The sequence below is a fragment of the Scyliorhinus torazame genome, chromosome 9 (assembly GCF_047496885.1).
Source record: "Scyliorhinus torazame isolate Kashiwa2021f chromosome 9, sScyTor2.1, whole genome shotgun sequence".
Lineage (NCBI taxonomy): Eukaryota > Metazoa > Chordata > Chondrichthyes > Carcharhiniformes > Scyliorhinidae > Scyliorhinus > Scyliorhinus torazame.
Genome location: NC_092715.1, coordinates 10,045,625 through 10,058,155, shown reverse-complemented (window position 1 = coordinate 10,058,155; position 12,531 = coordinate 10,045,625). Strand labels below are relative to the sequence as shown.

Here is a 12,531-nt window from a genome sequence, read left to right as displayed (position 1 = left end):
TAATGAGCTGACCTCCATCACTTTCCATTTCCCAGCACCTTCAATTTTAACTGCTCATTTTCATTGAAAAATCCCTTTGCAGCTACGGTCTTACTGCAGCTTTTCAATCCACTCACAATTGGCTCCAGAATCTAATTTAGTCTTCCTCCTATGTATTGCCTCAACATTGACAGCTGTAGCCATCAGCTATCGAAGGCAAAATCTAGTGGTTCATTACCCACCCACCCCCACCTCCCAGGGGTGTGTTTGGTGGCAGGGGCATTTAATTGGGTGGGAGGGTGGAGGGTGGGGCCCCTACCGTGATCAAGACTCTGCCCACTTAGGTCCGTATCTCAAAGATGATCTTCATGCCCCACTGCTCATTGAGGCTCTACAGTGAGCAATTAATGTCCACCTCGGGATCTGAGCCTGTCGCTGCCGGAATCCATCCAGCAGGGGGCATGGGGGTTACAATGGGAAGCCCAAAAAGCAAACCCTGTCAGGGGTCCCCCCTTAAAAGGCGCTCGGTATTGGGAAAGAGGAACCCCACTCAAAACCTTGCTGCCAACACCCAACACCATAATCTCTTATAAGTGCATCTGGATTGCTTTACATGCATTCCACCAGGACGTTTATGTATCACAGGTGATATAACTGTCATGGGAAGAACAAAGTGAGAGCATGACCACATTTCTACTTGCTGATATGGCATGCTGGTGTTCAACAGTGTTAAATGTGGGATTAGTGTGCAAAAACCAGTTTCTTTAGCTCTGTTTATTAAATGCTGGGCTATGGCCTGACCCAAGCAAACTAGAGGAAGGATGTGAAGGCATTCGAGGCATTCGAGGGGGTAAAAAAAAAAATTAACAAGAATGGCTCCAGGGATAAGGAGCTTCAATGACCGAGGAATGTTGAATACGTTGGGAATGTTCTCTTGAAGAAGAAAACATTGAGAGGAGGTGTCATGTGGAAGTACATTTAAGAAATGGGTGTTTACAAGTGGGTGTGTATATAAATATCTGTAGTGAGAGTACCTTTAAGAAATGGGTGTTTATTACTGCAGTGATGTCAGAGAGGGGGTAGAGCTGGGCTGTCTGTCAGCTTTTTACTTTCATTTTAGGCTGTTTGCTGCAGGGTGTGTTTTAGTTTCGTTTTCAGTGTTGGAGCTGAAGCCAGACAGAGCAGGTGTACTGTTGATCTCTCTGCCATCAAAAAACTATCTCTTGAGCATTTGGTGAATTCAGAAATATAAATGTTCTCAGTAGTGAATGTAAACCTGATGTGCTTCTGTTAAAAGGTGTTTCTTCTGTCTTCTGGATGTTGTTTGGAAAGTTATTAAGCATTACTTAGTGTTGTATTCTTTGGGGGTTGTATTTGAATTGATGGTTGCTAAGATGTTCACTGTATGTTTTAAAAAGGTTAACTTGAGTTCATAGAATAAACATTGTTTTGCTTTAAAAAATACTTTTCCATTTCTGCTGTCCCACACCTGTAGAGTGGGCCGTGTGCTCCCCATACCACAATCTAGTAAAAGTTGTGGGTCAGGTGAACTCCATGATACACTTTGGGGTTCTCTAAACCCTGGCCCATAACAGGGGTTTGTTGGAGGTATTGATAATGATGAGGGGTCTGGACCGAGCAGATAGGATGAAACTGTGTCCAGTGGGGGAAGGAGTAAAGGCCCAAAAGGCACAGATTAAAGTAATGAGGAAAAGTGTTTTTACTCAGCAAGTGGTTCGGATCTGGAATGAGCTGTCTCCACCTCTGTGGTGGAGGTTCAGTTCAGGGTTTCAATGGGAATTAAATCATTACGTAAAAGGAAAATAAAATTCAATCCGATTGGGGGGGAGGCAATTTGCTCCTTCAGAGGGTCAGCAAGGACCCAATGGGCCGGATAGCCTCATTTGTGAAGCAATTCTATCAATCCATCATTCCATTATCTTACCGCACACACCCCACTCGTCACTCTCTTTATCATTGATTGCTGGTCTTCTGGAAACCTCTGCCTCTCCATCTCCTTCCTCCTTTAAGACAATTCGTAAAACCCATCACTTTGACCAAACTTTCACCCATCCTTTGGCACAGTTTTTTAAAATGTATTTATGGGATGTGGGCGTGGCTTGTTAGACCCAGCATTTATTGCCCGTCCCTACTTGCCTTTTGGAACGTGGTGCTGAGCTGCCTTCTTGAATGGTTGCAGCCCTTGAGGTGTGGGTACACCCACTGTGCTGTTAGGGAGGGAGTTCCAGGCTGTTGCCCCGGCGACAGTGACGGAACGGCGATATATTTCCAAGTCAGGGTGGTGAGTGACTTGGAGGGGAATCTCCAGGTGGTGGGGTTCCCGGGTATCTGCTGCTCTTGTCCTTTTAGATGGGAGTGGCCGTGGGTTTGGAAGGTGCTATCTAAGGAACCTTGGTGAGTTACTGCAGTGTATCTTGTCGATGGTACACACGGCTGCCACTGTGCGTCGGTGGTGGAGGGAGTGAATGTTTGTGGAAGGAGGAACAATCAAACGGGGCTGCTTTGTCCTGGATGGTGTTGAGCTTCTTGAGTGTTGTTGGAGCTGCGCTCATCCAGGCAAGTGGAGAGTATTCCATCAAACTCCTGACTTGTGCCTTGTAGATGGTGGACAGGGTTTGGGGAGTCAGGAGGTGAGTTACTCTCCGCAGGATTCCCAGCCTCTGACCTGCCTGTCCAATCACACACACACTGATGGATATGCAGTCGGACCAACCAACACACACACAACATCGCAGCCAATCACCAGTGAGAGCACACGCACTATAAAACAGGGGACACTACAGTTCCTGCTCATTCCAGCAGCAGCCAGCTCAGAGCACCGAGCTCAGAGCCTGCCACTCAGACATTCACCATGTGCTGAGTGCCTCACCCAGATAGTGATAGGACAGGGTCCACAGATTAGCTGGTAATGCACGTACCCAAGTTAGCAGTGTGCTGTTACAGTTAAGTAGTTAATAAAATTGAGTTACACCATCTCCAGCCGTGTTGGATCGTTTGTACACCAGAACACCCAACACGACATGATACCAGGAGTGGACGCAAGCCAGCACCTGTGAGACATACCTGCAATGTATCAGCAATCTGTTGTCCTGCACCGTGGAGAACATCAACCCGCCACCGCCGCTCCGAATCGCTGGCAATCTCGGGGTCAATTGGAAACTGTTTAAACAGCGCTTCCAGCTCTTCCTCGAGGCCACAGACAGGGAGAATGCATCAGCAGCAGGAAGATTGCCCTTCTTCTCTCCACGGCGGGGCAACACGCCATCCACATCTTCAACTCCCTTACATTTGCGGACGGCGAGGACAAAACCAAATACAAGACGGTGCTCCTGAAGTTCGACGAACACTCAGCGTTGAAGTAAATGAGAGCTTCGAGAGGTACCTGTTCCAGCAGCACCTGCAGCGTAAGGACAAACCTTTCCCGTCTTATTTAACACACCTCCGCATCCTCGCGCAGTCCTGCGGCTATGGGACCACCTCTGACTCCATGATACGCGACCAGATAGTTTTCGGAGTCACGTCGGACACCCTGCGCCAGCAGCTCCTTCAGGTCAAGCAACTCACCCTGGTGACTGCCATCGAGACCTGCGTCCTGCATGAGAACGCCACCAGCCGGTACTCACACATCCAGGCGGCCGAAACGGCGCAGCACGGGCCCCACGAGGCGGAGCGGGTCCAGATGATCAACTACCTCCCGGGCCGCGGCCTGGAGGAGGCCGGCCATTTCGCGCACTTTCCAAGGCCTCCCGCACTTGTACGCGCCAAAAGAGGGGACGCTGACGCAGAGGAACGCGATGCGCAGGCGCGCACTATGCCGGTGGTGCAACAAACGCACTGACGTCACGATGTGCAGCAGCTGTGGCTCCGCCCATTTAAAGCGGCAATGTCCTGCCAAAGCGCGACAATGCCTATGCTGTGGCAGGTTGGGCCACTATGCTGCCTGCTGTCGAGCACCTCACCCTGCCAACTCGCACCCGTTTAACCAGCCTTGCAGAAACGTTCGGGCAATTCAACCCACGTTCTCCGAGTCCGATTCCGACGTCACACAGACCAATGACACTGAGGACAGGGAGCCCTTCCGCGTTGCTGTCATCAACAAGAACAAGCTGTCCCCGAGTCGAATGCACCAGTCGCTGTTGGTACACAGCATTGATCCGGACGACGAGTGCTGTGCCACCCTGACGGTCAACCGATCCCAGATCAGATTCTGTCTGGACACTGGTGCCTCCGCCAATCTCCTCGCATGGTCAGCATTCCAGACCCTGAAGGTTAAACCACCCATTCTGCCATCGAACTGTCAACTCGTTGACTATAATGGCGACGTCATCCCCGCCACGGGGTCGTGCCAGCTCGAAGTGACACACAACTCGCCTTACTACCATTCAAAATCGTGGGCTCCTCAAAGGACTCTCTGCTGGGCGCACAGGCGTGCAAAATCCTCCACCTCGTTCGGCGTGTACACTCTCCCTCTCCAGAGGGCACGTCCGATTTCCCAGATACAGACTTTAGGGCGCAGCTCAACTCAATCCTCACGCGCAACCAGGATGTTTTCGAGGGCATGGGCACACTGCCCTACACGTACAAAATCCGGCTTAAACGGGATGTCACCCCGGTAGTTCACGCACCTCGCAGGGTCCCAGCACCCCTCAAGGACCGCCTCAAGCAGCAGCTGCAGGACCTTCTGGACCAAGGAGTGCTTTCCCGGGTAAGGGAGCTGACTCCATGGGTCAGCTCCATGGTGTGCGTCAAGAAGCCTTCCGGCGAGCTCCGGATCTGTATTGACCCGAAAGACTTAAATCGCAACATAATGAGGGAACATTACCCTATACCCAAACGTGAGGAGATCACGTGCGAGATGGCTCAGGCAAAAATATTCACCAAGCTTGATGCCTCAAAGGGCTTCTGGCAGATTCAATTCGGTCAGTCCAGCAGGAAGCTGTGCACTTTCAACACTCCATTTGCAGATACTGCTACAATAGCATGCCATTTGGCATCCTATCGGCCTCTGAAGTTTTCCACCGCATCATGGAACAGATGATGGAGGGCATCGAAGGGGTGCGCGTCTATGTAGACAACGTCATTATTTGGTCCACCACACCGCAGGAGCACATCAGTCGCCTCCAGTGCGTCTTTAAACGGATACGGGACCAGGGCCTGCGTCTTAACCGAGCCAAATGCTCTTTTGGACAAACCGAGCTGAAGTTCCTGAGGGACCACATCTCCCAGTTGGGGGTGCGGCCGGATGCCGACAAGGTGGCAGCCATCACGGCCATGCAGAAGCCGACAGACAAGAAGGCGGTGCTACGCTTCCTAGGAATGGTCAACTTCCTGGGGAAGTTCATCCCGAACCTTGCTTCCCACACTACAGCTCTCCGGCACCTTGTCAGGAAGACAACTGAATTCCAGTGGCTTCCCACCCACCAGCGTGAATGGGAGGAGCTCAAGGTCAAGCTGACCACCGCCCCGGTACTGGCGTTTTTCGATCCTGCACTGGAGACGAAGATCTCGACTGACGCCAGCCAATCCGGCATTGGGGCGGTCCCCCTGCAACGAGGTGACACCTCATCATGGGCCCCAGTCGCCTATGCGTCACGGGCCATGACCCCTACAGAGCAGCGCTATGCGCAGATTGAAAAGGAGTGCCTAGGCCTGTTGACTGGCGTTGACAAGTTCCACGACTATGTGTATGGCCTTCCCCAGTTCACCGTGGAGACTGACCATCGCCCGCTGGTTGGCATCATCCAATAGGACCTCAATGACATAACCCCTCACCTCCAGCGCATTCTGCTCAAACTCCGGAGGTACGACTTTCAACTTGTCTACACCCCGGTAAGGACCTGATCGTAGCAGACGCTGTGTCCAGGGCAGTCAACACGCCGTCCGACCCTGAGGGGTTCGTTTGCCAAGTCGACGCACATGTAGCCTTCACTTCTGCCAATCTGCCGGCCACTGACGAACGCCTTGCCCCACATTCGACTTGAGACTGCGGCCGACCCCCTTCTGCAACGTGTGATGTGCCACATGACGGACGGGTGGCTTAAGGGACAATGCCCACAGTTTTACAACGTTCGGGACGACTTGGCAGTCGTTGATGGTGTCCTCCTGAAGCTGGACCGCATTGTGATCCCACACAGCATGCACCAGCTTGTCTTAGAACAGCTGCACGAAGGCCATCTCGGCGTTGAGAAGTGCCGGTGAAGGGCCCGAGAGGCTGTGTACTGGCCGGGAATAAGTGAGGACATTGCTAACACTTTGCTCAATTGCCCCACCTGTCAGCGGTTCCAGTCGGCACAACCCCGTGAGACCCTTCAGCCCCATGAGTTGGTCACGTCCCCCTGGCCGAAGGTGGGCGTGGACCTGTTCCATGCGCTCGGCAGGGACGACATCATCATCATCGACTAGTTTTCCAGCTATCCAGAGGTCATCCGCCTGCACGACACCGCGTCATCGGCTGTTATCCAGGCCTGTATGGAGACCTTTGCTCGCCACGGCATTCCGCTCACCGTGATGTCAGACAATGGCCCCTGCTTCGCGAGTCAGGAATGGTCTTCCTTCGCTAGTCCATACAACTTTGCACACGTGACGTCCAGTCCTCTGCATCCTCAGTCGAATGGCAAAGCAGAAAAGGGCGTCCACGTCATTAAAAGGCTCCTCTGCAAGGCTGCTGATGCAGGATCTGACTTCTGCCTCGCCTTGCTGGCCTATCGCTCGGCCCCACTGTCCACGGGCCTATCGCCGGCCCAGCTGCTTATGGGTCGCACCCTCAGGAACACTGTGCCATCCATTCACGTCCCAGACCTCGACCATGCTCCGGTACTTCGACGGATGCAGCAACAGCGTGAGCAACAAAAGGCGACACATGATGCTCGGGCGACTGATCTTCCTGCCCTGGCGCCTGGAGATAATGTCCGCATCCACCTTTCGGAGGGCGGCTGGTCGGCAACCGCTGAGGTTCTTAGACAGGTGGCTCCCCGCTCGTTCCTGGTTCATCTGCCTGATGGCTCTATTCGCCGCCGCAATCGGCGTGCCCTTCGTCTGGTTCCGCGCTCGCTACGTGATCCTGCACCGGTGCCACATCCTCCTGTTGTCCCTGCAATGGACTTTGTTGACCTTCCGGACACCCTGCGTCCTCCTCACTCAATCATGGCCCGGCCCGTTCCTCAGCCGGTGGATCCTGACCCACCCTTGAGGCGGTCAACCCGAATTCATCGCCCACCTGAGAGACTTAATCTATGAACCTTTTCATATTGGACTCACTGACTTGTTCTGACTGTTTCAGACTTTTTGCCATACTGTTTAAGATTTTGTTATTGCTTGTTAATGACATTTGTTTCGTTCTTGGTGTAACATAGTTAGTTTCTGCACCTGGCACCTTCCTGTGTACATAGTATAGCCACATGTGCATATTGTTGTAAATATTGCACACACATGATTAGATGCACTCACGACACTTCTTTATTTATTATCATGTCGGCACATATTCTTTGCGAAAAGGGGGGATGTCATGATATTTAGATCAGCATATCATGGTGCAATCAAACACACACTGATGGACATGTAGTAGGACCAACCAACACACACACAACATCGCAGCCAATCACCAGTGAGAGCACACGCACTATAAAAACAGGGGACACTACAGTTCCTGCTCATTCCAGCAGCAGCCAGCTCAGAGCACCGAGCTCAGAGCCTGCCACTCAGACATTCACCATGTGCTGAGTGCCTCACCCAGATAGTGATAGGACAGGGTCCACAGATTAGCTGGTAATGCATGTACCCAAGTTAGCAGTGTGCTGTTACAGTTGAGTAGTGATTAAATTGAGTTACACACTTTCCAGCCGTGTTGGATCGTTTGTACATCAGAATACCCAACACGACACTGTCCTGGTAGCCACAGTATTAATATGGCTGGGTCCAGTTCAGTTTCTGATCAATGGTAACCCCCAGGATGTTGACTGTGGGGGATTCAGCGATGGTGATGCCATTGAATGTCAAGGGGCGGTGGTTAGATCCTCTCTTGTAGGAGTTGATCATTGCCTGACACCTGTCTGGCGCGAATGTAACTTGCCACTTGTCAGCCCAAACCTGGATACTGTCCAGGTCTTGCTGCATTTAGACATGGACTGCTTCATTATCTGAGGAGTCGTGAATGGTGCTGAACATTGTGCAGTCACCCGCATACATCCCCACGCCTGACCTTATGTTGTAAGGAAGGTCATTGATGAAGCAGCTGAAGATGGTTGGGCCGAGGACACTACCCTGAGGAACTCCTGCAGTGATGTCCTGGAGCTGAGATGATTGACCTCCAACCACCACAACCATCTTCCTTTGTGCCGGGTATGACTCCCACCAGTGGAGAGTTTCCCCCCTGATTCCCACTGACTCCAGTGTAGCCCGGGCTCCTTGATGCCACACTCGGTCAAATGTTGCCTTGATGTCGAGGGCAGTCACTCTCACCTCACCTCTGGCATTCAGCTCTTTTGTCTATGTTTGAACCGAGGCTGTAGTGGTTAGCACTGTTGCTTCACAGCACCATGGTCCCGGGTTCGATTCCCGGTTTGGTTCAGTGTCTGTGTGGAGTCTGCACGTTCTTCCGTGTCTGCGTGGGTTTCTTCCGGGTGCTCCGATTTCCTCCCACAAGTCCCTAAAGACATGCTTATTAGGTGAATTGGACATTCTGAGTTCTCCCTCCGTGTACCCGAACAGGTGCTGGAATGTGGAGACTAGGGGATTTTCACAGTAACTTCATTGCAGTGTTAATGTAAACCTACTTGTGACACTGATAAAGATTATTGAAACTGAGCCTCCGTGAGCAGGTTATTGCTGAGTAAGTTCCGCACTGTTGATGACGCCTTCCATCACTTTGCTGATGATGGAGAGGAGACTGAGAGGGGGGTAATTGGCTGGGTTGGATTTGTCCTGTTTCTTTGTACAGGACACACCTGGGCGATTTTCCACATTACCGGGTAGATGCCAGTGTTGTAGCCGTACTGGAACAGCTCGGCTAGGCTGTGGTTTCAATGTTTGCCTTATTATGCTCCAGGGAAGCAGTTCAGGATGTTTTCTTATGTTAAAGATGCTGTATAAATATAAAATATTTTTCCTTGATGTTTTGTTGCAGCTTGCTAGCTCGGATTAGCAGGATCTTTTATCAACAAGTGTCATGTGGAGTTTTTGAGCTGTTGCAATGACAACAGTGAGAATGGAGAGTCCCTAATACATTTGTTTTTTCTTCTTCTACAGGATTCTGTGCAAGGATTTTGTGGCGATGCAGATGAGTCAACGTCAATTCACCTTGAAAACATCAAAATGCTCGGCGTGGAATATGGCAAACAGTGGGTTAAATCATTGGTAAGAGTTACACTGTGATGAAGTTACACTGTGATGAAGTTACACTGTGGAAGTTACACTGTGATGAAGTTACACTGTGATGAAGTTACACTGTGATGAAGTTACACTGTGGAAGTTACACTGTGAGGAAGTTACACTGTGATGAAATTACACTGTGGAAGTTACACTGTGATGAAGTTATACTGTGATGAAGTTACACTGTGGAAGTTACACTGTGATGAAGTTACACTGTGATGAAATTACACTGTGGAAGTTAAACTGTGGAAGTTACACTGTGATGAAGTTACACTGTGATGAAATTACACTGTGGAAGTTACACTGTGGAAGTTACACTGTGATGAAGTTACACTGTGATGAAGTTACACTGTGGAAGTTACACTGTGATGAAGTTACACTGTGATGAAATTACACTGTGGAAGTTACACTGTGGAAGTTACACTGTGATGAAGTTACACTGTGATGAAGTTACACTGTGGAAGTTACACTGTGATGAAGTTACACTGTGATGAAGTTACACTGTGATGATGTTATACTGTGATGAAGTTACACTGTGGAAGTTACACTATGATGAAGTTACACTGTGATGAAATTACACTGTGGAAGTTACACTGTGGAAGTTACACTGTGATGAAGTTACACTGTGATGAAGTTACACTGTGGAAGTTACACTGTGATGAAGTTACACTGTGATGAAGTTATACTGTGATGAAGTTACACTGTGATGAAGTTACACTGTGATGAAGTTACACTGTGATGAAATTACACTGTGGAAGTTACACTGTGGAAGTTACACTGTGATGAAGTTACACTGTGATGAAGTTACACTGTGATGAAGTTACACTGTGGAAGTTACACTGTGATGAAGTTACACTGTGATGAAGTTATACTGTGATGAAGTTACACTGTGGAAGTTACACTGTGATGAAGTTACACTGTGATGAAGTTATACTGTGATGAAGTTATACTGTGATGAAGTTACACTATGATGAAGTTACACTGTGATGAAGGTATACTGTGATGAAGTTACACGATGAAGTTATACTGTGATGAAGTTATACTGTGATGAAGTTACACTGTGATGAAGTTACACTGTGATGAAGTTACACTGTGATGAAGTTACACTGTGGAAGTTACACTGTGATGAAGTTACACTGTGATGAAGTTACACTGTGGAAGTTACACTGTGATGAAGTTACACTGTGATGAAGTTACACTGTGGAAGCTACACTGTGATGAAGTTACACTGTGGAAGTTACACTGTGATGAGGTTACACTGTGATGAAGTTACACTGTGGAAGTTACACTGTGATGAAGTTACACTGTGATGAAGTTATACTGTGATGAAGTTACACTGTGATGAAGTTACACTGTGATGAAGTTACACTGTGATGAAGTTACACTGTGATGAAGTTACATTGTGATGAAGTTACACTGTGATGAAGTTACACTGTGATGAAGTTACACTGTGATGAAGCTACACTGTGGAAGTTACACTGTGGAAGTTACACTGTGATGAAGTTACACTGTGATGAAGTTACACTGTGGAAGTTACACTGTGATGAAGTTACACTGTGGAAGTTACACTGTGATGAGGTTACACTGTGATGAAGTTACACTGTGGAAGTTACACTGTGATGAAGTTACACTGTGATGAAGTTATACTGTGATGAAGTTACACTGTGGAAGTTACACTGTGATGAAGTTACACTGTGATGAAGTTATACTGTGATGAAGTTACACTGTGGAAGTTACACTGTGATGAAGTTACACTGTGATGAAGTTACACTGTGGAAGTTACACTGATGAAGTTACACTGTGATGAAGTTACACTGTGATGAAGTTACACTGTGATGAAGTTACACTGTGATGAAGTTATACTGTGATGAAGTTACACTGTGGAAGTTACACTGTGACGAAGTTACACTGTGATGAAGTTACACTGTGGAAGTTACACTGTGATGAAGTTACACTGTGATGAAGTTACACTGTGATGAAGTTATACTGTGATGAAGTTACACTGTGATGAAGTTACACTGTGATGAAGTTACACTGTGGAAGTTACACTGTGATGAAGTTACACTGTGATGAAGTTACACTGTGGAAGTTACACTGTGATGAAGTTACACTGTGGAAGTTACACTGTGATGAAGTTACTCTGTGGAAGTTACACTGTGATGAAGTTACACTGTGGAAGTTACACTGTGATGAAGTTACACTGTGATGAAGTTACACTGTGGAAGTTACACTGTGATGAAGTTACGCTGTGGAAGTTACACTGTGATGAAGTTACACTGTGATGAAGTTACACTGTGATGAAGTTACACTGTGATGCCTCTGCCATCTTTGTAGGCAGATTGGGATGACAGTTTAACTAACATTTTAAAAATCACTCTCAAGGTAAGGGCATCGGTGATGGGCTGGCAGTTACTACCCATCCCTATTTGCCTTTGAGAAGTGGTGATGGTCTTTCTCTTTGAACTGCTGCAGTATCTGTGGTGAAGGCACATTCTGATAGGTAGGGAACCTGCTGGAGTGCATCCTGTTGGCAGGACACACTGCAGCCATGCTGTAGAAATGATGGAGGAAGTAATTGTTTGAGATGCTGAATGTAGTGATGATAAACTGGGCAACTTTGCCCTGCATGGGGTTGAGCTTGGAGTATTGTTGCCACCCACCCAGACAATGGAGACCATTGTGGTGGAGAATCTTTGAAGAATCAGAAGATGAGTTAATGAACGCAGAATTCCCAAGCCTCTAGCTTGCTCTGGTAGTCATGGCTTCTATGTGGTTGCCTTATAGTCAATGATGACCCTCAGGGAGTTGATGGTAGCAGGTGGCAGAACTATTGTAACTATGGTCACCAGGAAGTGGTGATGCCCTCCCTTCTATGAAATGGTGTGAAGATCCTAGTTGACGTTATTACTGGGCTAGAAGCTCCTAGAATGTAACCCTGGCTCAAAGGACCATGGCGCGATTCAGCGGACTTGAGTTAAAGTCCGCCAAATGGCACATTTAGTGGGGTTTTCCTTGGAGCCTGCAGCGTCGCAAAAGACCCCGCTATTCAACGGCACTTTGCCCTTTTTTGTGGCCTCGGCAAGGAACCCCCCAGCTCGCCAGTGCAAGTAGGCTACTTGCGGACCGGGACGCCATTTTTAAAGGCAGCTCCGATCTTTTCGGGCT

General features: G+C 48.8%; 1 protein-coding gene across 1 annotated transcript in view; it reads left to right on the top strand.

Moving 5' to 3' along the window:
* LOC140429947 (uncharacterized) overlaps positions 1 to 12,531 on the top strand; it is a 470,344-nt gene that overhangs the window by 316,871 nt on the left and 140,942 nt on the right. The window contains exon 27 of the mRNA XM_072517537.1: positions 9,244 to 9,351. Coding sequence (XP_072373638.1) covers positions 9,244 to 9,351 — 108 coding nt within the window. The remainder of the gene's footprint in view (positions 1 to 9,243; positions 9,352 to 12,531) is intronic.